This window comes from Microcaecilia unicolor, chromosome 13, assembly GCF_901765095.1.
Source record: "Microcaecilia unicolor chromosome 13, aMicUni1.1, whole genome shotgun sequence".
NCBI classification, from domain to species: domain Eukaryota; kingdom Metazoa; phylum Chordata; class Amphibia; order Gymnophiona; family Siphonopidae; genus Microcaecilia; species Microcaecilia unicolor.
The window spans coordinates 75,402,763-75,426,789 of NC_044043.1; the positions used below are offsets into that span (position 1 = coordinate 75,402,763).

A 24,027-nucleotide genomic window follows, 5' to 3' on the forward strand; every position below is an offset into this window, starting at 1 on the left:
TAACAATTAAGACAGGCTAATGTTATTTATGCATTAGTTGGCAGAGGGTTCTTTTCATGCAATTGGCTCTGAATGCAAATAACAGGCATTAATTGTGCCTAAAAAATCAGTGCAGAAAAAAAACGCTTAAGTGCTATTCTATAAGCTACGCCTAAACTTCGGTGCAGTTTATAGAATAGCACTTAAGTGCGTGGGTCACGCATAAATTTAGGCACGTCCATTTCTATCAGTAAAAATGTGGTGCAAATGCCCCACCTAAATTTACATGCAGAACCCCCTTATTCTATGTATTATTTTATTTATTTTATTTGTATCTCGCCTTTACCCAAAGCGGGTAACAAAAAAAATATACATACAATTAATAAAAACATGTAACTGGAATATACACCCATGCATTGCCCCAGAACGCCCATTACTCTCACATTTCTGCACCCTTTTTCTGGGACACACGTAAAATTTAGGGGTGTCGTTCAATTAAAATGCATGCGCAAATTGAACGCATGTCCAAATTTGCGTGCACAGTTTTTGGTGACTTTTATAGAATTAGGGTGTAACTGCCTAATTCTATAAACTTGTGTACAAATTATAGAATAGTGTCAATTACAAACATAACTTGATAATTGGCTGCTAATTGGAATTAACAACCAATTACTGGCTATAATTATGAATAATTACTGTTGCTATGTTCTATCCCCCTAATATTCAGTGCTATTTAACTAGCCAGAATGGCTGCATTTAACCAGTTATCTGCCGATATTCAGAGGGGGATAACCGGGGATAAACTTTACAGAAGTGTTAAGTGATATATCAAGTCAATAAATCAAATTGGTGCTAATTGGCACTAATTAGCAGTTTTGCGCATAACTGCCCATAGTCAGAATACAAATTGTGCACGCAAAATCCATAGACTGCAGCTGCAATGGGGGCATGCATGTGGGAGGGGCATGGGTGGGTCGGGGCGTGCCTAGCAACTTATACGCCTGGGTTCTAGAATACTAGCAGTTATGCACCTAATTACTAAGTTAGGTGTGAGTATTTACCACAACCATTGACTGCTCGCACCTAAAGTTAGGTGTGTAATTATGGACTTACACTCATACTCTTGAACAGCAATTAGGCACATAATTGCCGATACAGAATTCGGGTTTAGCGTGGATATTTCTGGCACCTAACTTCAGGCGACCTTTAGAACATTACCCCCTATCAGCGTTAGTGCATGCCATTAAGAAATGATCCCAAGAGGGGCTTATTTTCAAAGCACTTAAGACTTACAAAGTTCCATAGGTTATTACAGAACTTTGTAAGTCTAAGGGGCCCTTTTACACTTACCGCTCACTCTTTCGGGACTACCCCCCCCCCCCCCCCGCCGCCGCCAACTTTGACGACCCCTGTCGATGACCCTCTTGACCCCCCTCCTGCTGCCAACCCTCCCCCGCCGTTGCCGTGGGCTACCTTTGCTGGCGGGGGACCCCAATCCCCGCCAGCAAAGGTAGGCCACAGTGACGACAGGGGAGGGTTGGCAGCGGGAGGGGGGTCGAGAGGGTCATCAGCAGGGGGATCCAGGGTCAAATCTACGGGGGCCCAGGCACCCCTGGACCCACGTAGCTACGCCACTGGCCTAGAGTCTACATTAAAAAGAGTCCCCGCCGCCATGGCAGGGCCCTTCTTCCTGCAACTCCATAGTACTCTGAAAATATGCCTCCACGAATCGTAAGATCAATAGGTCACATAGGGCCAGATTCTACAAAATCACACTCAAAAATGGGTGCCAGAAAAGGTCAGCACTAAGCATGATTCTATACAGAGCACACTCCTTTTATAGGCTCATGCTTCGCGCCAATTCCTGCACCCAATCTGTAGGGCAAGCAAATGACATCTTGCACATAGAGTAATTTTATATCAGGGCACCTAGGAAGGAAGGCACACAGGTGCCCAGGTACTTTTATAAAGAACCTACCTGAAAGCTGCTGCACTGAGTTACCCCTGTTCTAAGGCAGGAGGAAATTTGTATTTCTATGTGCTGGTAAGAATTGTCACGTGTGTGTATATTTTATAAAATACATGCATACATGCTGAGCATTACCACATTCCTTTCATTCTCTATCTCCAGGAATGCTTAAGTGTATATCATTTTGTTCTCTGCCTGCATAAAACCCTGGGCAACCATGTGAACTTGTAAAATATTATCTTGCAAAAATAATGTTTCAAAAAACGTATTTTGTTTGGTTATTTCCAGGTGCTCAAGAAAGCCAAGCTGTCCTAGATGAGGTTTGCTATGTTTTTCTTGTATTAAAATTCAGCGATTTCATCCTGAATAGGAATGCAGTGATCATGCTGGTTACAGAATCTAAGATGCATTTCATCATTAGAATTTCTTATATACTACCTGCAAGTTGTGTACATTTAGGTATTTTTCTGTCTCTGGAGGGTTCATGTCCTGAGGAGTGCCTTTTACTAAGTCATGTAGGCGCCCACGGGTACCCAATATGTGCGTCAATTTGGAGTTACCGCCTGGCTCATGTGGTAATTTCATTTTTGATGCGCATCTGCTACGCACACCCGGAAATATATTTTATTTTCTGCTTCGTGGCGAAAATCGGGCAGTAACCCCCGACTTGATGTGCGTAGGCAATTACCGCATGGTTAACACGAGAGACCTTACCGCTAACTCAATGGATGGCAGTAAGGTCTCAGACCCAAAACGGTTGTGCGCCAATTTTTATTTTGCCGCACGTCTATTTTCGGCAAAAGTTTTTAAAAAGGCCTTTTTTACAGGTGCGCTGAAAAACGGATATGCGCGTGTCCACAACACGCACCTACATTACCACAGCCCATTTTTCAGCACACCTTAGTAAAAGAACCCCTCAATTTTTACCTGAGGCAATAAAGGGTTAAGCAATTTGGCCAAGATCACAAGGAATGGTAGTGGAATTTGAACCCTGCTTCCCTGGTTCTTAGGCCACTGCAGTGGCGATCCTAGGTCGGCTACCACCCGGGGCGGATTGCCCCTGCGCATCACCCTCCCGGGTGCAGCGGCGTCCATCCCCCCGGCGCATCAAGCCCCCCCTCCCCCCCCGGTGCAATGACACCCCCTCCCCCCCCAGGTGCATTCTTGGCTGCTGGAGGGTGCAGAGAGCAGCCGCGCGCCTGTTGGCTCCACTGGCTCCCTGCTCCCTCTGCCCCAGAACAGGAAGTAACCTATTCCAGGGCAGAGGGAGCAGGGAACCAGCGGAGCCGACAAGCGCACGGCTGCTCTCTGCACCCTCCAGCAGCGTGCACCCGGGGCGGGCTGCCCCCCACCGCCCCGCTCTTGCTATGCCGCTGGGTCACTGTTCTAACCATTAGTGTACTCAAACTGGATTCTTTATACTGAGGTTATACTTCTGCTTGATACTGCTCTCAGAGAGCTGCATGTTCTGATGAAATTAACCTTTGAAAGGTTTGTTTTGCACTTCTTTTGAAGGTATATTACAATAGTGCTGTACTCCTGTGGAGGAGATTGTGTCATCTTGATTGGCTTTTGGTTGGCCGAGATTAAAAAAAAACACCCTTTTTAATAGAGTGAACGAGGTGATCATTAAGAAAAGCTATAGAAAATATAAATCTCAGTCCATCCGAAACCCTAACATTTTAAAATACTCTCTTCTGTGCATAATAATGGCTTCCTAACTCGCTCAGCTTAAAATAGTGACCATTTCTGATGTTTCACCTGGAATTTGAGCCCTGCTCCTTGGGACTTCTCATTCACTTGGACGGACCAGGGTTCTGATCTGATGCCTTTAACTTTTCTTTGCAATTAATTACCTTATGATCTTTCCTCTATTAGGAAAAATAGAGGTTGAGGATGGGCTTTCACAATAACACAGCTAGACAAGGTTGTAAACATGAAATAAGTGTTTTATTAAACTTCAGACTGAGGCCTGTTACTTCAGAGGCCCAGGAACAAATGTAAAATCTCCATACTTCAGGGAACAAAGTCTTAACCAGGCCTGTGGCTGACAGGGCCCAAAATATAGTCTGTAGCTTGTGATTGCCACATCCCAAACACAGTCTGTAAATTTCTCCTCTCTTTCTCTCTTTTTGGGTTTACAGGTCTGGCTTTAGCCAGACTTCAGAACAAGGTTTACAAGTCTTCAAATAAAAAGTTTGCTTCCTTTAGCCAGTTCACAGTAGCTAGAACACTGGCAGTTATACATGTGGCACCCTTAGAGGATGACCAAATTTCGGTTTCGAATTTAGCACCGAAACTGATCCGAAATCCGGATTCAGTTTTCAGCTGAAAATCCTCGGGCATTTTCAGCTGATACCAAACTTCCATCCCCACCCCCACAATCACTCTCTGCTGCTACCCCCTTGGAAAAGAATGGGTCCTCCTGGACTGGTCTGCCATCTGTCCCCAACCCCTCAGTCCTCCCAGTTCTACCTTTAAACAGCCCGGTGATCTAGTGGCTTTCTTCTGAGCAAGGTCAGTCCCCAGTTGCTCTTTCCCCTGCAGGTTCCTCAGCCAAAATGGCTACCAGGACCTCCCACAGCATTTACATGAGACTGTCATGGGAAGTCCTGAGGAACCTGCGGTGGCAACAGTGACTGGGATCGCTCGTGCTCAGAAGAAGCCACTAGACCACCAGGCTATATAAAGCAAAAGTAGGTCTGGAGAGGGCCTTCAGGTGGTGAGAGGGTGAAGGGGTTGGGATTGGGTGGCCAGCTGGCCGGCCTTCTTCCGGAGAGGTGTGCTGTGGCAGCAGCAGTGGCTGGCCCAGGAAGACCCGCGAGGCGCCATTTTCAATTTCAGTTGCGATTCCACCTGAAACCAAGTTGCTATTTTAGCCACGAATTTGGTTTTGGTCAGCCTCTAGGCATCCTTAATTAGGCCATACTTGCTGCTAACAACCAATATTGGTGTTAATTGCAGTTAATTGGTATTAATTGATACTAATTCATACTTACACATGTAAGTGCAGTTGCTCGCTTTTCTATAATTGTCATGCACAGTTTCTATCATGCGCAACTGCAAGGGAACATGGGAGCAGCTTGGGCAGAGCAGGGTTGAGCCTAATACTTATGTACTAACCTTATAGACTACAGTCATTTACATCTGCCATACAGCTGCTATGTGTGGCCGCGACTAAATGTTCATATGTAAATGGTGATTTATGCTAGTTTTCTATAACAACTTATTATCCATGTGATTGCTGTTATAGAATTCACACTTAGCAGGCTAAATTTTGGCGTCTAAATACAGGCAACCTTTTTTGAATTGCCCCTTAAGGACTAGATTCTTTATATCATGCCTAAACATTTGGTGCCAAAATTAAATTTGCTTAAGCACATTCTATAAAGTACACCTCAATTTAGGCATTTTTTAAAATAGAATAAGCCTAAATTTCCACATGGTTTATAGAATATATCAAATGTCCATATGCACAACTAAATTTAGTCGTTGACAGTTACCTGGTGTAATGCCGACACTTAAATTAGGCACAGGCCAGGTGTATTCTATAACGATGCACATAGATTTTAGAAATGCCCATGATCTGTCTGTTCCATGCCCCCTTTTCAACTATCCTGCTTATTTTTGAAGGAGAAGGCTGGCCATCTTCCGACACAAATCAGGAGATGGCCGGCCATCTCCTAATGCCGGCCAAATCGGTATAATCGAAAGCCGATTTTGGCCGGCTTCAACTGCTTTCCGTCGCAGGGTCGGCCAAAATTAAAGGGGGCGTTTCGGCAGGGTACAGAAGGCGGGACGGGGACGTGGTTACGAGATGGCCGGCTTCGGCTGATAATGGAAAAAAGAAGGCCGGCTCTGACGAGCACTTGGCCGGCTTCACTTGGTCCATTTATTTTTAGGACCAAGCCTCCAAAGAGTGCCCCAACTGACCAGATGACCACCGGAAGGAATGGGAGATCACCTCCCCTTACTCCCCCAGTGATCACCAACCCCCTCCCAACCCCCCCAAAAAATTAAAAAAACATTTTTTGCCAGCCTCTATGCCAGCCTGAAATGTCATACCCAGTTCCCTGACAACAGTATGCAGGTCCCTGGAGCAGTTTTTAATGGGTGCAGTGCACTTTAGGCAGGTGGACCCAGGCCCATCCCCCCCTACCAGTTACACTTGTGGTGGTAAATGGGAGTCCTCCAAAACCCACTGTACCCACATGTAGGTGCCCCCCTTCACCCCTTAGGGCTATGATAGTGGTGTAGAGTTGTGGAGAGTGGGTTTTGGGGGGGGGGGGGATTTGGGGGGCTCAGCACCCAAAGTAAGGGAGCTATGTACCTGGAAGCAATTTTTGAAGTCCACTGCAGTGCCCCCTAGGGTGCCCGGTTGGTGTCCTGGCATGTGAGGGGGACCAGTGCACTACAAATGCTGGATCCTCCCACGACCAAATACCTTGCATTTGGCCGGGTTTGAGATCGCCGGCATTAGTTTCCATTATCGCCGGAAACCAATGCCAGCCATCTCTAAAGCCGGACCAAATGCTGAGATTTGGCCGGCTCCAACCGTATTATCGAAACAAAAGATATCCGGCTATCTTTTTTCGATAATACGGTCGGGGCGCCAATTCACAGCGCTGGCCATATAGATGGCCGGCGCCGTTCGATTATGCCCCTGCACGTCACTTAGAATTTATATGCAGCACATTATGGAATACACCTAGACAATTCTGCATGTAAATTCAAATTAATGCCAATTAGTGTCAATAATTGCTTGATAATTGGCAATTATCAGTGCTGATTGTCTTGTTAACCAATTAGTTTATACGCACTGTTATGGAATATGCTTCAATTTCCACATGGAAATCTTGGCGCGATATATAGAATCTGAGGGTAAGTGTTTACCTGGGGTAATGTAGCGTTAAGGACTAAATTCTATATGTGATGCCAAAAAAATCAGCACCAAAAAAACACGCTCAGTGCTATCGTATAACCTGCACTTAAAGTTAGGCGCAGTTTACAGAATAGCACTTATGCCCGGGAATCTTGAGGCATAGCCAGTTCAATGGAAACGTAGTACAAATGTCTCATGCCTAAATTAGGCGCAGATCCCACCATATTCTATAATTATGCACATAACCAAAAGGAATGCCCCTGATCCGCCCATGACCCTCCCATTTCCACGCTCCCTTTTTTGTCTCAAGTGTAAAGTTAGGTGCATAGATTTTAATTAATTCTAATTAGTGCCAATAATTTCTTGTTAAAAAGCCAATTATCAGCATTAATTAGCTTGTTATTCAATTAAATTGCACATACAAGTTGGGCATACACCCACATTTTCAAATGCAATTTTTAGCATGCCCAAGAACAGCAGCAGAAGGGGAGATTTGAACCATGTTTTCCCTGGTCCTTGGCATAATCACATTCATACACACATACAAGCTGATTCTTACTCAGGGGCGTAGCCAGACCTCGATGGGAGGGGGGTCAAGAGCCCAAGGTGGGGGGGGGGCACATTTTAGCCTGCCTCCCCCCGCCTCGACACTCCTCTGCCACTTTCAACTCCCACCCGCCACCGTCGACCAAGCCGCAAGGTACCTTTGCTGGCGGGGGTCCCCAACCCTCGCCAGCCTTAGTCTTCTTGAGCGCCGGTCTCCAGCGCGTTCGCTGATCTGTGCTGTGAGTCCTGATGGCCTGCATGTGCCTTGTGGCGGTGGCGACGGGGGGAGTCAAAAGTGGCGGGGGGGGGGGGGTCAAAAGTAGAGGGGTCCAGGACTAAATCTGTGGGGGCCCATGCCCCAATGGCCCCACCTAGCTACGCTCCTGGACTCTTATGTCTTTAAGATATGTTTAAAATCTTATCTGACCTTTATTATTCTAATGTTTGTGTTGAATGTTTCCCATTGCAGACTGAGAAGAATGGGAGATCAAAGAGACAGAGCCAGCAGATTTTGACCGTGACAACCATCCTGGTAAGGCAGGGCAAAGAAAATTCATCTATGGTCATCCAGGAGGTCCAGGGATGGAGGGTGCAGGAGCAAGGGATCGGGTTAAATCTTAACACAATGGGGAGGCCAAGCTAATATCAAATTCATGATATAAAGTGTGTTGTTTCACACAGACTCTTTGCATCAAAGCGTGGAACAGGCACATGGGATCTCTTAGGGAAAGGAGGAGATAGTAGATAAGAGCCCCCATCCACAGCAACCACTATCATGTTTCTATATGGCGCCAAAAAAAATCAGGGCTGAAAAAAGTGCTGTTCTATAAGCTGCGCTTAAAGTTAAGTGCAGTTTATCGACTAGACTTATGTCCAGAAATCCCTCCCAACTTTAGGAACGGCCATTTGCACCAACTGAAACGTGATGCAAATGTACGCACCTACTTTCGGCGCATATTCCCGTTATTCTACAACAATGTGCATTAATTTTAGGAATGGCCATGACCCTCCCATTTCCATACCCCCTTTTCCAAATTATGTGTACAATTCAATTAAATTGAATTAGTGCCAATAATAGCTTGTTAAAAAGCCAATTATTGGCACTAATTAGCTTGTTTAATTAAATTATGGGTGCAAATTGGGCACGCGTCCACATTTGCATACATAAGTTTTGGCAACTTTTACAGAATTTGGAGGAATGCACATACTAAAACATTTTAGCATGCACTAAAATCACAAAAACAACAAAGATGATATTGTGTTAGTTTTTATGACTCAAAATAAAATAAGAATATCATTGGCAAGTTCATACTATTTTAAAATGAAAGCAGAAACCTCGTCCTTTTAGAAGCTGGATCTGCATTATATTTCTGGCTACCTCCCAACAGGTATGAAAAGTCACAAATGTTGTTTGGGGATATTTGTTTCAGGAATTTAGAACTGTTACAGTTATCTCCAACAAGGAAGCAATACCGCCCAATGCATGATCGATTGGAAGTCATTTCTCACCCAGTCCACTGCTTCCCAAAGCGCTAGCAAAGCACTCACAATATAAGAATGTTTTCTTGTAGGAGAGACCCTTCGCCATGAGTAAAGGTTCAGAACTGGAAGGATACTGCATCGACCTCCTGAGCAAACTCTCCGAAAAACTGGGATTCAAATACCTGGTGGCCACGGTGAAGGATGGACGATATGGCATGCGGGACAATGACGGGAATTGGAATGGGATGGTTGGCGAGATCATCCGAAAGGTAACTTTACATGGGGAGATATTACAGGTGCTGTGATGGCTTTGATGTAGAAAACCAGCTTTTATTTCTCAATCAAATTAACTATAGTTCTCAAAAATGGCACCTACTGGAAACTCAGATCCGACTAATGAAAATTGACTCTGGGCTGCTCACAACAAAGAGAGAGAATTTCTTCCATAATTCATCAGGGTGAGTCAAAAGATTGAAAGGCCAAAGCCCAAGGTGAATAAGTAATTAAATAATAATGCGACTGGCACCTAGAGATGGGTAAATTTTGGAAGAGCAAAAAGACAAACTAAACTATCTACCAAAAATGGATTTACTCTAAAGATTAAGAAAGAGGACGCCAGAAACAAAAGAATGGCTTAACAAAAATGAGCAGTTAACATCGTAGACCTTTACTACCAGTAATCCCAAACAGGTTAACTCTTACCGACTCTTTGCGAGAGACTGCAAAAACGAAAGTGGGAAACAATTCCTAAAAACCACTATGGAAAAAACAGGCTCATTTTTGCAAAGACATTCTTTTGTTACTGGTGTCCTCATTCTTAATCTTTACAACAAATCCATTTTACCTAGAGGTAGGTGCCACTTACATGCGTCAAAGCTGCCATTAATTGACCCTATGAACAGTAAATGAAGAAATTAATTATTAGTCAAAACACTTTCAGCTTTCAGGTGCAAAGCATAAAAATCTATCTTTCCTCTGATACAGTGAGTTCCCTGATCTAGGGGTCCTTTTACCAAGCTGCAGTAAAAGGGGGCCTGCACTGGCATCAGCACATGTTTTTTGATGCACGTTGAGGTCCCCTTTTTCCACAGCGGGTAAAAGGCTATCTTTTTTTTAAAGAAATGGCCATGCGGCAAGCGAACCACTTGCCGCATGGCCATTTCAAGGGGGAGCACTTACCGCTACCCACTGAGGTGGTGGTAGGGGCTCCCGTGCTAACCTGGCAGTAACTGGGCAGCACACGGCACTACCCAATTACCGCCAGGTAGGGAAGGGAAAGGGAAATGGCACTTGATATACCACCTTTCTGAGGTTTTTTGCAACTACATTCAAAGCGGTTTACATATATTCAGGTACTTATTTTGTACCAGGGGCAATGGAGGATTAAGTGACTTGCCCAGATTCACAAGGAGCTGCAGTGGGAATTGAACCCAGCTCCCCAGGATCAAAGTCTACTGCACTAACCACTAGGCTACTCCTCCACTAGCAACATTCCATGTAGAAGCCTGCCCTTGCAGATCACCAATGCGGCCGCGCAGGCTTCTGTTTCTGTGAGTCTGACGTACGTGCAGGATGTCAGACTCACAGAAACAGAAGCCTGCGTGGCCGTGTTGCTGATCTGCAAGGGCAGGCTTCTACATGGAATGTTGCTAGTGGAATAGCAACATTAACATTCCATGTAGAATCTCCAATAGTAGCAACATTCCATCTAGAATCTCCAATAGGAAAAAGGAAATGAGATTTGATATACCGACTTTCTGAGGTTTTTGCAGTTACATTCAAAGCGGTTTACATATATTCAGGTACTTATTTTGTACCAGGGGCAATAGAGGGTTAAGTGACTTGCCCAGAGTCACAAGGAGCTGCAGTGGGAATCAAACTCAGTTCCCCAGGATCAAAGTCCACTGGTAAACACCAGCACTACAAAAATAAAAATATTTTTGTAGTGCCAGAAATGGCACACACTGGGGCTGGGAGCTACTTCTGGGCTGTTGTGGTACAAAAGCAGGAGAGGGGAGATATATTACAGATGTTCAAATACCTCCATGGAATAAATGTAGGAGGTCAGTCTCTTTCAATTGAAAGGAAGCTCTGAAATGAGGGGTTCATAGGATGAAAAGGGACAGATTCAGGAGTAACTGGAGGAAATACGTTTTCATGGAAAGGAAGGTGGTGGAGACAAAGACCGTATCTGAGTTCAAGCAAGCTTGGGACAAGTACATAGGATCCTTAAGGGAGTGAAAAGGATATTAGATGGCATGGATGGGCAGGTCTTTATCTGCTGTCATTTTTTCTATGTTTCTGTTTCTATGAACGTTTGCGGTGATGCTCTAAGAGCATTTCACTCTTTTGCAGGAAGCAGATCTAGCAGTGGCTCCATTAACCATCACTTCAGTGAGAGAGCAAACCATATCTTTTACCAAGCCCTTCATCCAAACTGGGATCAGCATCCTGTTGAAGAGGGACACTACGGCCGAGGGTCCCTTCTTCTTCCACTTCCTGAATCCCTTCAGCAAGGAGACCTGGGTTAGCATTGTCATCGCATATCTGGCCACCTGCATTTGCCTCTTCCTTGTGGGCAGGTAGAAGACCGATTTACATCTTTCGCTCTATGTTTCTGATCCTGCCTTAGCTTCAGCAAGTCATGGAAGCATCTAGCAAGCTAGATTCCATCACACCTACCACTTACGTTGTGGCATATCATGGTTTATATCAACAAGAATATTGGGGGTTGTGATATTCTTCATTCTGTAGTGAAAGGTTCTAAAGGGATCTCTCTAGCTTGTGATAATTTTCATTGGATCAACAAAGATTTAGGGGCATGATTTCATTTGTTTTGTTTCCTTGAATGCATATTAAGGTGTTTTTTTTAATATTTTGTTTGAGCTCACACATTTTTCAGTAGAAGCAAAGTTTCATCAGGTATGCTAGGCATTTCCATGTCCCAGAATGCTTATAATCTAAGGAGGTCAAGCTTAGCTTGAGTTCTGCAGCAGGGCCCATTTTATTCCTATGGACCCTGCTGCAGGTAACTCAAACTAAGTTTTAGTAAAAGACCCCCTAATCTTGCACCTAAGGCAATGGAGAGTTAAATAGCTTGCCAAGATTTCAAGGAGCAGAAGGGGGATGTAAACAAGGCTTCCCTGTTGGCCAACCCAGTGCTCTAACCACTAGGCTACTCCTCTATTCAAGTTCTAGAGGTGCATAAACTGGCAGTTAATTAAGGCGCTTATTTTGGGTTTTAGACATGCACTAACTGGTCATTAGACATTTAAGTTTCAATCATTTTTATTACTAAGCAAGCATACATCAAATTATAGCTAACCATCAAATTATCCCAACCGACTCTGTAGCACTCATCTTGATCCCATCATATATCTGCTTTTGGTTCCTCAGCTATACGGTAAGCCATATTGTAGAAAATCTTTAGCATCATATCTATGTTAGTTGAATGTTCTAATGCATGCTTAGTAGGTGTATTATTAGTATTATGCTAACATTGTATTATATCTCTGGTATTTGAATTTCACTGCTGTTAAATGTGTATATTTTTGATACTGCTTCACGGCAGTTCTATTATTAGGTTTGAATTTACTGTTTTCAAGTTTACCTCATTTATTGTATTTATGTTTATTCTTGGTTATTTTATTATTGTCATACTGTTAACAAAATTGTAAGTTTTATGTTAAACTGTACCTGCTGTACATCGCCTTGGGTGAATCTCTTCATACAGGCGGTTAATAAATCCCAATAAATAAATAAGAAATGATAACCAGTACCAAACCCCTCTCTCCCTCCATATCTCCCCCATTCCTAAATCAGATGACACCTATCCACCACTGTAGAGTCGTTATGCAATCCACAGCCAAACACGAGAACCAACATGAGATGTTTAATAGTCTGCTGCAAGCTTGGTAAGATAAAGATAGCCAAAAAGGCTCCCAATTAGTTTGAAAAGCCTGACTTTTAGGGCTTTGAAAGTCAATTACTAGCAGCCTCTCTAATTGTATCTGTTCTATCAGGTAGGTACACCAGTGATGTGGATGGGGCCTCTGGATGAGTCCAAGAAAATAGAATGGTTTTAAGTAGGGTTACCATATTTTGTCCCCCAAAAAGGAGGACACATGCCCCGCCCCACCACACACCCCACCCCACCCCTGTCACACCCACCCCACCCCTTTCACACCCTCACTCCATCCATGTCACATTTTTCTCCCCCCTGTCACACACCCCACCACCCCCCCTCCCCGTCACCCCCTTCCCTTACCTTACTACTGCCCTGGTGGTCTAGTGACCTCTTCGGGGCATGAAAGAGCCCCCTCTTTCCTGCCCAGAGCGCTGCACTGCACACAACCTTCCTGTTGCCGATCTCGGCGCCGATTCAAAATGGCCACTGAGTTTTGAAGTCTCACGAGGTCACTTCAACTCTCGGTGGCCATTTTGAATCGGCACCGAGATCAGCAACAGGAAGGTTGTGTGCAGGGCAGCGCTCCGGGCAGGAAAAAGGGGGCTCTTTCCTGCTGCAAAGGCGGAAGAGGTCACTAGACCACCAGGGCAGTAGTAAGTAAGGGGAAGGGCGGCTAGCAATCTGCCCATTTGTCTGCCCACCAGCCTGCCCGTTTGTCCAGAAATCCGGACAAACGGGCAGATTGGCAAAACCTGCCCGGTTGCCCGGACATGTCTTCAAAAAGAGGACATGTCCGGGTAAATCCGGACATATGGTAACCCTAGTTTTAAGGCTAAATAAAACAGTTCATTAAAGAAAAAGACAAAATCCCTGGGGCACTTAAAATAAACTGCCCAAACAAATGCAAAGAGTCAATTTTCACTGTACATCACCACTCCTGAAGGGAGTGCTTCCAAAATCTTCCAACACTCAAGCAACTCCAAAACATATGACCCAAAGATGTGTTTGTAGAATTACATTTAGAGCAATATCCATGAGTGGTATAACCCGCACAACAAGCATGTCTCAGTGATACATATAACTGTAACACAAATTTGTAAAGTGTTTCCCGATGGGAGACACTATCCACCTTTTTGCTCCTCTGGCTGACCACATAAGATTGCAAGAGCTGTGGCTCAACATTACACTGCAAATCCAGAGACCACAAGTGTGCAGCTGTCATGTGAGCAAAAATGTCCCTTGAAAATTCATTTAATAAACCTGTCTTCCCCTCTCCCCTCCCAAGAATCCCTACCACTCCCAAACCCCAAGATCCTCCTCTCCAAACCTGGCCCTCCCAACTCCTTGCCTCACCCACTCTTGCCCTAGCCCAACCCCTTGCCTTCTCCCTTCCTCCCTTATCAACATCACCCTCAGCATTGTCTTCCACATATTGAGTGGCGAGTAAGAAGAACCACAGTAAACATTAAGGGGCCCCATGTCCAATCCACCCCACTCTGCAGTAATATCAAAATAAAACATTGTCAGTACTCTTTGTAATCTCAGAGCTGCAGTAAATGGAAAAGGTCCACTTAATAAAGCACTCTTCTATTGTATGCCAGCACTGTTCAATGCAGGGGCGTAGCCAGACTTCAACAGTAGGGGGGTCCAGAGCCAAGGTGAGGGGGCACATTTTACCCCCCCCCCCTCTGCCCGCCTGCCATTGCTGACACCTCCAACAACTTTGACCCCCCCCCCACCGATGACCCTCTCGACCCCCCCCCCGCCCGCCATCGCCGTCGCCTACCACCTTTGCTGGCAGGGGACCCCAACCCCCGCCAGCCGAAGTCTTCTTCCTTCGTTTGGTTTCTGACTGAGTCTGACGTCCTGCACGTACAACGATCTGCAGGGCTTCGTTCTGTTTCTGTGAGTCTGACGTCCTGCACGTTGTCCTGCACGATGCAAAAAGGTGGGAAAATGTGGGATACAATTGCAACAAATAACTAAACTAGCACCAATAATTGGGTGCTAGCAATCAATTATTGGTATTAATTGGCAACAATTTGGATTTTCATGCACATCTTGATAAGCGCTATTGTATAAAGAGGCACGTGCAAATCATTTAGTGTGTAACTGAAAAGGGGGCATGATTATGGAAGTGGCATGGGTGGGTCAGGTGTGCACACTAAAGATGAGTGCTGTATTATAGAAGTCGGAGGATCTGCGCCTAATTTATGCATGAGGATTTATAGCAGGCTACAGTTGGCGTAAATCAACATGCCTAACGTTGGACATGGATCCCAGCTTGGAGTGGAGCAGTGGTCTAATGGTTAGAGCACCAGTCTTGATATCCAGAGGTGACCTGTTCAAAATCCCACTGCTGCTCCTTGTGATATTGGGCAAGTCATTTAACCCTCCATTGCCTCAAGTACAAATTTAGGGGTCCTTCTACTAGGCCGCAGTAAAAAGTGGCCTGCAGTAATGTAGGCACGTGTGCACCAGGCCAGTTTTTAACCGCATCTACAAAAAATGGCTTTTTATTTTAATGGTACGGGAAAAGGGCCTGCGGTAAAAATGAAATCAGTGCACGCCCATAAACGGCCTGAGCCCTTAATGCCACCCATTGATCTAGCGGTAAAGGCTCATGCGCTACACGCGTGGTGACCAGTGTACCTGAATGTAACTCACCTTGAGCTACTACTGAAAAAGGTGTGAGTAAAATCCAAATAATCATTTATAGAATAGTGCTCAGCGTACATTTTTTTTTCAGCACCCAAATTGGGGCACCATTTACTGAATCGAGTCCAATGTCAGTATCCATGCCTAAAAGCACAGTGGATATTCATATGGCAAAGAGTGCATGAAATGTCCCATCTTGTAAGCACTGGTTCCATATTCAGCACCGACAGGTTTTAAGACTGATTTGTGGCTTCTGCTGCATCTGTCTGTGCAGTGTAAAATCACTGTTGCCCTTAGCTTTGAGTTTACATCCAGTAAAAGTCATGACCATGCATCAGGATCCCAGTATGTGGCTGTGTTGCTTTGCTGAGTTATGTGAGTAACACTGGTTTTCTCTCCTTAGGCTGAGCCCCATTGAATGGAAAGAGCCTCAGAGCGAGAAAAACAAATTTACTTTTCTTAATAGTCTGTGGTTTGGTGCTGGAGCACTTACTCTGCAAGGTAAGTGTCATTTTCATTTCAGAGAGCTTAGGGGGCCCTTTTACTAAGCCGTGTAAGCGTCTACGCGGGCCCAACGTGCGCAAAAATGGAGGTAGCGCACGGCTACCACATGGCTCTTACGGTAATTTCATTTTTGGTGTGCGTCCGATACGCGCATCCGAAAAATAATTTTTATTTTTGGATGCGTGTATCGGATGCGCGCCAAGTGGCACTTGACACGCATAGGTCATTATCGCCCGGTTACCGCATGAGTCTACCGCTAGGTCAATGGCTGGCGGTAAGGTCTCAGACCCAAAATGGACTCGCGGCAATTTTGATTTCGCCACACGTCCGTTTTCGGCAAGAATTTTAAAGAGGCCTTTTTTACGGGTGCGCTGAAAAATAGATCGGCGCGTGCCCAAACTCTGCACCTACACTACCGCAAGCCGTTTTTCAACGCACCCTTAGTAAAAAGACCCCTTAAATTCTTTTTAGTCACATTTTAAAAGGTAAGCTGTTCACAGTTTTAATGTTCTGCTTCTCTCTTTAGTAGACAAATAGTAGATGTTTGACCTACCAGCTGGTCTCCTTTTGGATCAACCCAGTCCTGCTTTTTTTTGTTGTTGTTGCATGCAAGCACTTGTGGTCTCTTGTTTCTTAGCAAAATCAGAATTCCAAATTCCTTCATACAGTGAAATCGGGAGTGCTTGGAGGGAGGTGGAATGAAGGGGAATCGAAGTATTTAGAAACTATGGACACCATATTGAATGTGATTTAACCAGCCAGAAATGGCTGCTGGATGGGTAAATTGCCTGTTTGGGGCTAACCGGTCATTTTCAGTGGTACTTAGAGGCCATCTCCGGGGCCGGCTCCGTAAAGGGGCGGAGCCAACCGTATTATCGAAAAAGATGGCCGGCCATCTTTTCTTTCGATAATACGGTCGGGGCTGGCCAAATCTCAACATTTAGATCAAATGTTGAGATCGCCAGGTTTAGAGATGGCTGGCTTCGGTTTTCGGTCATAATGGAAACCGGGACCGGCCATCTCAAACCTGGCCAAATGCAAGCCCTTTGGTCGTGGAAGGAGCCAGCATTTGTAGTGCACTGGTCACCCTCACATGCCAGGACACCAACCGGGCACTCTAGGGGGCACTGCAGTGGACTTCAGAAATTGCTCCCAGGTGCATAGCTCCCTTACCTTGTGTGCTGAGCCCCCCAAAACCCACTCCCCACAACTGTACACCACTACCATAGCCCTAAGAATCTGGAGGGAGAATTATTTGGCCTTTTAAATTCTTTTTGTAAAACAAGTGATCAAGTGATATCTTCATGCAGCCTATCACTGGGGTTAACGGGGAAATCTGTGGGGCATTTTTCATCTTCTCCGTAGGTGCGGAGCCCCACCCTAAGGCCTTCTCTGCACGTATTATTGCCACAGTCTGGTGGATATTTACAGTGGTCCTCCTAGCTGCTTACATTGCCAACTTTGCTGCCTTTTTGAACTATGAGAGCCATCAAATGCCAACAATTCAAACCTTCGAAGATCTCGTGAAGCAAAAATCCATTGAGTTTGGAACCCTCAATGGCTCTTCCACATATAACTTCTTTAAGGTATGTCTGGTTTTAATAGTAGAGTCAAAATTAATGACAGAAAGATTGTATTTAAACCACCTCTTCTTTTTCACCAGAGAGATCCTCTGGGGTGCCCTCAATTACATTCTTGGCAGTAATTTCATGTTGGAAGCCCTCATGTCTGTTCATAATGCTCCATTTCAGCATAACTTCGGGGGGGGGGGGGGGGGATTTCCTATCAACAGTAGATTCTCTATCACAAATGAACATGAAACCAATAAATTTATGATTTATAACAAAAAGTTGCCATTCCAGACTTCAATAAGGTGCAGGATTTCAGTTGGTGAAACCCCAAATCTACTGGCTTCTTGTTTATGTGTGACAGAGAATCTGTTTATAGAGTGATTGTTAGTGGAGGAAAAGCATGCTAGTATAAATTTTTCAAAAATTAGCCCTTGCATTTCTCAGAGTAAACCTACACCCAAGTTATTTAGAGGACATACATCTATGATGATACTCATTATAATACCAATAGTTCTTAAGTTACTCAACTTTGGGGCATCATTTGACTTATATTTGTTTTACATCACTCCAGAATTCAAAACATCCAACTTTTCAAATGATCTATGAGCACATGGAGAAGAGAAAAGACTATGCTTACGTAAAGACCTTTGAAGAGGGGGTCCAGCGTGTAAAAGAATCCAAATATGCACTTCTTGGAGAATCTGTCATGCAGGATCTTGCTGTAGCCAAACATTGCGATTTAATTAGAGCTCCGGAGATTATTGGCGCACGGGGCTATGGTATCGCTGCTGCGCAGGGTGAGTTTCAGAGGCACTCATTCAAGGCTTTTCCACTGATATCAGTAACTCATGGTACTAGTTCTCATTAGATCCTAAAATTGACAATTGTCAACATTCTTCAACTGAGCAGTGTTACAATTTATGGGCCAAAACCAGTTTTACGGTATGGGCTAGATTCTATATATGGCGCCTGAAAATTTCATGCTGAAAAAAAATACACCTGGGGTATTCTGTAATGTATGCCTAAATTTAGGCTTACTTTATAGAATAAACCTAAATTTTTCCTGTGGATTATAGAATACTAGTAAACAAGGCCAGAAATGAAATGGGCACTAGCAAGGTTTTCCTCGGAGTGTATGTTTGAGAGAGAGAGAGTGTGTGTGAGAGATGGAGAGTGTGATAGACAGAGTGTCAGAGACAGTGTATGTGATAGACAGAGACTGAGTGTGAGTGTGTGTGCGCCCCCTCCCCCCTCCTTTTATGGTCTGAGGCCCCCCTTCCACCCCCACCTTTCTGGTCTTAGGACTCCCCTCACCTCCTCCCTGCAGCCACCCATGTCCACCGACCCTCCCCTTGCCCCCCCCCTGCAGCCACCCATGTCCAGCGACCGTCCTCTCCCCTGCCCCCCTCCAGCCACCCATGTCCTGCGACCCTCCTCTCCCCCTGCCCCCCTTGCAGCCACCCATGTCCAGCGGGGGGGGGGGGGAGAGGGAGGGATCTCTAGGAAGTGCAACTGAAGGACTCTGGCACCATTTCACAGCCCTCATACCAGCTGAGCTAGCAAAGAGCAGGAGGAATCTGCAAACTCAAAATAGACAGACAATACCCATATACTATATATTAAAAATATTAGGAAAGTTGACTGGTAGGAGTGCAAGCAAGCTGTTTTATAGCCTAAAATACTGGAGCCTGGAGAGGTTGCCTAGTGGCTAGTGCCACAGACTTTGATCCTGGGGAACTGGGTTCAATTCCCACTGCAGCTCCCTGTGACCCTGGGCAAGTCACTTAACCCTCCATTGCTCCACGTACAAATAAGTACCTGTATATACTGGCATATTTTCAAAGCACTTAGCCTTCTAAAGTCCCAACAGAAAGGACTTAACAAGGATCTGGGGTTCCTAGCCCATTATAAACCATAAAGCTGTATGTCTCTGTTGATCACCCCACCCCTCACCTATCCACACCCATCCTGTTAGAATATCAACGATATGCTTTGATGGCCCCATGCCTACCTCCGACCCACCCCCATCCTCCCACCCTGTCAGACTGTCATAGTAATGCTTGAATGTTTTCACTTATATACACTGTCAGGTAGCACATTTGCTTATTTCCGATCTGACGAAGAAGGGCAACCTTCGAAAGCTAATCAAGAAATGTATTAAGTTATGTCCAATAAAAAAAGGTATCATCTTATTTTCTTTTCCATGTTTTATTTTGTTTGATTTCTATAGATTCTACATGGAATGTTGCTATTCCACTAGCAACATTCCATGTAGAAGTCGGCCCTTGCGGATCACCAATGTGGCCGCGCAGGCTTCTACATGGAATGTTGCTAGTGGAATAGCAACATTCCATGTAGAATCTCCAATAGTAGCAACATTCCATGTAGAATCTCCAATGGTATCTATTTTACTGTCATAGTAATGCTTGAATGTTTTCACTTATATACACTGTCAGCTAGCACATTTGCTTATTTCCGATCTGAGGAAGAAGGGCAACCTTCGAAAGCTAATCAAGAAATGTATTAAGTTATGTCCAATAAAAAAGGTATCATCTTATTTTCTTTTCCATGTTTTATTTTGTTTGATTTCTATTGATAACCTTAAGAGTGGACTAACACGGCTACCACACTCCTCTACTTATGGAACTTTGGAAAGCTAAGTGCTTTGAAAATATGCCTAAAAGTAAACCACTTTAAGTGCAGTTGTAAAAACCATTCCCTTCCCTAATTGGCCCTTGCAACTAGACAATGAAGATGCAGTTTCAAATCTTCTGTGGTTGTTGCATTATAAAAGTAACAAAGTGGTCTAGGAAGCTCATATACAATACCTTCTTTGGATAATGTTTATTTATTTGTATATTATATTTATTGAGCACCCATCAAATAAAGCTCTGTATGCTTAGGTAATCTCAATAAATAGACTCAAACATTTGCAAAGAATCCCATTCTCTCCAAGACCCAATACAGCTGTTTGAAAATTTATACTGTCAAAGCAGTCAATAACAAATGTCCTATCGTATGTGTTCTGTTGTGTTCTAGATTCACCACTGATCAAAAATCTATCTGTTGAGGTCTTGGCACTAAGTGAATCAGGACACCTTGACTACTTATACAAAAAGTGGTGGCAAAGTAGTTGTTCTGAGAAAGGGAGCACTGGATGGGTCCCTCTGCAAGCCCAAACACTGGGTGGCATCTTTCTTCTTCTTGCTGTTGGTCTTGTACTGGGGGTGATAGCGTCTTTGATAGAACTGGTGAACAAGGCAAGGCACTCTGCAGGCCAACAGAATGTAAGTGAATCTTCGTTTCTTTTCAGTAGCTGTCGATGTGGAAAACTCCATGTTCTGTTCTGGTGATCCTACTAGGTATGGGGGTCAAGGCTGGTTTTAACCATGCCAGAGCCCAGGGCAGAAGTTTGGAAGAGGGAACAAAGCCCACAAGTAGACTCTTATCTACTTGAGCTTCAGGCAAGCTTGGAGCCCTCTGTAGCATAGGGGCCCAGGGCAAATGCCCTTTTTGTACCCCCTTTTGTGTTCCAATTAAATTCAACGGGCTGTAGCAGAGGCAGAAGTTTGAATGCAGGGATCCCAAAACTGTAGCCCAAGGCACTAATTTTTCCAGTCCACCATACTTTTCCTGCCCATGACTGAATCCAGTCCACAAGGGAAGTTTTACTTTTCAAATTTCTTGTGCAACAAGGCAATGGGAGTGCTTGGTGGGGGGGGGGGGGGGGGGGGGGAAGTGAAGCAGTAGTGCACCATTGTGACAAACTCAATAAACCCCAAGGAGATGGATCCCACACCCCACAAACTCCAAGGAGAACTCCCACAATACTGAACAAACTCAAACACACCGCACCCCACACCAAGCAAACTTTGGAGGAGAAACCCTCCGTCTCCCATCAGTCATGTCAGCAATTTGAAAACTTCTACTGAGAGAAAGTGAAAAATATATTTATAAAAACTGTAATTCTATACATGTGGGCCCTGCTAATTTAAACATTCAGCTTTTGTTCTCAGCTCGCCAAATATTGCTCATTTTGGTTCCTGGTAGCTCATAGGCTACTATAATAATTACAAGCTCCAATTTCAAAGTATTTTGCACTGGAACACAATGGCCTAATTCGTTCTTTTAAGAGTTGCTATATAGTAAGACATTGTCATGTGATATTTGGCTTCTGAATAAACCACCCAGTTTTAGTGGATAATACTTGAAATATGTTCTAGCCCATTGAAGGAGTAATGATCACATCTGTTACTGTTACCCATTCACAGTATGATAATTGCTACTCAGGATCAGTGGTAGGACAGTAGGAGAGCAGACATATGTCATCTTTCCACAATACCATATTCATCCTAATGTTTTCTTCTGTCTTTCAGAAATCTTGCTGCTCTGCCTTGTCTGAGGAGCTAGGGCGCCGGTTCAAGGGGGGTACAGAAAGCCAGGAGAATACTGAAAAAGTCCAACCATGAAGGGCTCGGTGGAATGGCACACTAGAAAGAAGTCGCTTTGAACATGTAAACTCTGGCTGGTCCTTACTGTAGCCAACACCCTCCTTGTGTTACTTTTAGAATAGCAACATTTTTTTTAATGCAGTCATGTGAGATGTAAGCTAGATTTTGGTGATAATTTGAAGTGAGAGTTATGATATTCAGAACAACTGGTTGCAGCAACGTTGTCTTCTGTCCCTGTCATTACACATTCTTGAAAGAACCCATAGAGATAACCCCCAATTCCCCTCCCACCATATGCACACTTCCACAGCTTGAACTATAAACATCATGCTATCGTGTAATAAGTGTTCCCACTCTCAAAGTACCAAGTAACTGGATGAGGAACTAAATGTAACACATATAAGCCACATTAAAATACATCTGTAGGGTAGAGAGAGCTACCAACTGGTTGAAGAAAGGTTATGTATAGCGGTGAGACAAGAAGCCCCTGGTCATAATGACATGGTGATCTTAAATTCAGTTGCAGTCCTTTAACAATAAAGGCCTGTAATCCAGTGGTGTAGCTACTGGGGGAGGGGAGGGGAGGGGAGGACCTAGGCCCCCTCACTTTTGGCTTGGGTCCTCTCTGCTTTCATGGCTGGTGGGGATGCCAAGCCCTACCAGCCGAAGATGTCTCCTGCCTGAGTCACGCCTATGCTGAACAAGCATCATTAATTCAGCAGGCATGCTTCAGTCGCTAATGCCAGCTCTCTCACGCACGCTCAGTTCAGGTCTTCATTTGTTCTTCACAATCAAGGGACCACAGATGCTAGTAAATTTAAGCTATTTGTAATGTTCCTATTGGTTAATATAAGAGTAAGGTTAGGATATTTTGCAGCTTTTCAGAAGCTAATTCCCCTTAATTTCATTTCGGGAACTGAAAGCACCTTATGTCTGATAAATTCTCAGTAGTTGATTGGCCAGTCTGATAACAACACTTTCCTGGCAGGACAAGAAAATGCAAGTGGATCGTAATTTGGTGTACTCAGACGGCGGCAGTCTAGTGCTGCCAAGAGCATCCTATTATTCTGGTGAGAGTACTAATGCCAGAAAGCTCTTCCTGGTATGGGAAATAGTGTTTCGGGGGGATCTATTACTACTATTGCACAAAATGAATGCATCGAGAAACAGAAAGAGCCCTCTTTGACCTAAGCTACCTTAGTTTAGAGGTCTGAACGTTAGCTCTCATCCAAGGACATACTTTCCGCTGGTTGGACAGCAAACCTCTTTAATCTGTCAGGAAGGGGTTTTCCTTTCATCATTAGGGGTAAGTCTAACTGACAATAAGTTTGAAGACTCTTGCAAGTATTTCAATGAATAGGATACTAGGGGACCCTTTTACTAAGATGCATGGGCACTTATACACGTCCAACGCGGGTCAATTTGAACTACCGCCCGGCTACTGTGTGCCCCGTGCGGTAATTCCATTTTTTATGCGCATCAATACACGCGGCAGAAAATATTTTCTATTTTCTACCATGTGGTGCTAACTGGATGGTAATCTGCACTGTATGTGTGCTGATGATTATCGCCTGGTTAATCATGAGAACTTACAGCTAAGTCAATGGGTGGCAGTAAGGTCTCAGGCCCAAAAGAGACATGCACTGGTTTTTATTTTGCGCACATCCATTTTTGGCCACCCCCCCAAAAAAAGGCCTATTTTGTAGGTGCGCAGAAAAATGGACCTGCACGTGCCCAATACACGCGCCTACACCAGCGCAGGCCATTTTTTGGCACGCCTTAGTAAAGGGTTGTCGTAGGCCATGCAACCTTGGTTTTCCTTCTTTATGAAATATCCGGTTTAAATCTTTTTTTGGAAGCTTCCTTTATTTTTGTCAGGTTATGGAATAAGCTTTCTCTGAAGATAAGACAATTATCTTCTTATTTTCTTTTTAGGAAAATGTTAAAAACATATCTGTTTGAAAGAGGCTCTTAATTATTTCTGATTATGTATTTACTATTCCTCCATTACTTTTGAAGTTCTATTAAATAGGAATTCAGTTAAATTATAGCCGTATAGAAGGATCTTGATAGAATAG

The 24,027-nt window shown here is 44.3% G+C and overlaps 1 protein-coding gene across 1 annotated transcript in view; it reads left to right on the top strand.

Moving 5' to 3' along the window:
* LOC115482402 (glutamate receptor U1-like) overlaps positions 1 to 22,265 on the top strand; it is a 52,184-nt gene extending 29,919 nt beyond the window's left edge. The window contains exons 3-11 of the mRNA XM_030222150.1: positions 2,237 to 2,268; positions 7,846 to 7,908; positions 8,948 to 9,127; positions 11,214 to 11,440; positions 15,827 to 15,924; positions 17,293 to 17,513; positions 18,070 to 18,295; positions 20,538 to 20,785; positions 21,875 to 22,265. Coding sequence (XP_030078010.1) covers positions 2,237 to 2,268; positions 7,846 to 7,908; positions 8,948 to 9,127; positions 11,214 to 11,440; positions 15,827 to 15,924; positions 17,293 to 17,513; positions 18,070 to 18,295; positions 20,538 to 20,785; positions 21,875 to 21,967 — 1,388 coding nt within the window. The 3' untranslated portion in view covers positions 21,968 to 22,265. The remainder of the gene's footprint in view (positions 1 to 2,236; positions 2,269 to 7,845; positions 7,909 to 8,947; positions 9,128 to 11,213; positions 11,441 to 15,826; positions 15,925 to 17,292; positions 17,514 to 18,069; positions 18,296 to 20,537; positions 20,786 to 21,874) is intronic.
* Positions 22,266 to 24,027: the final 1,762 nt, after the last annotated feature.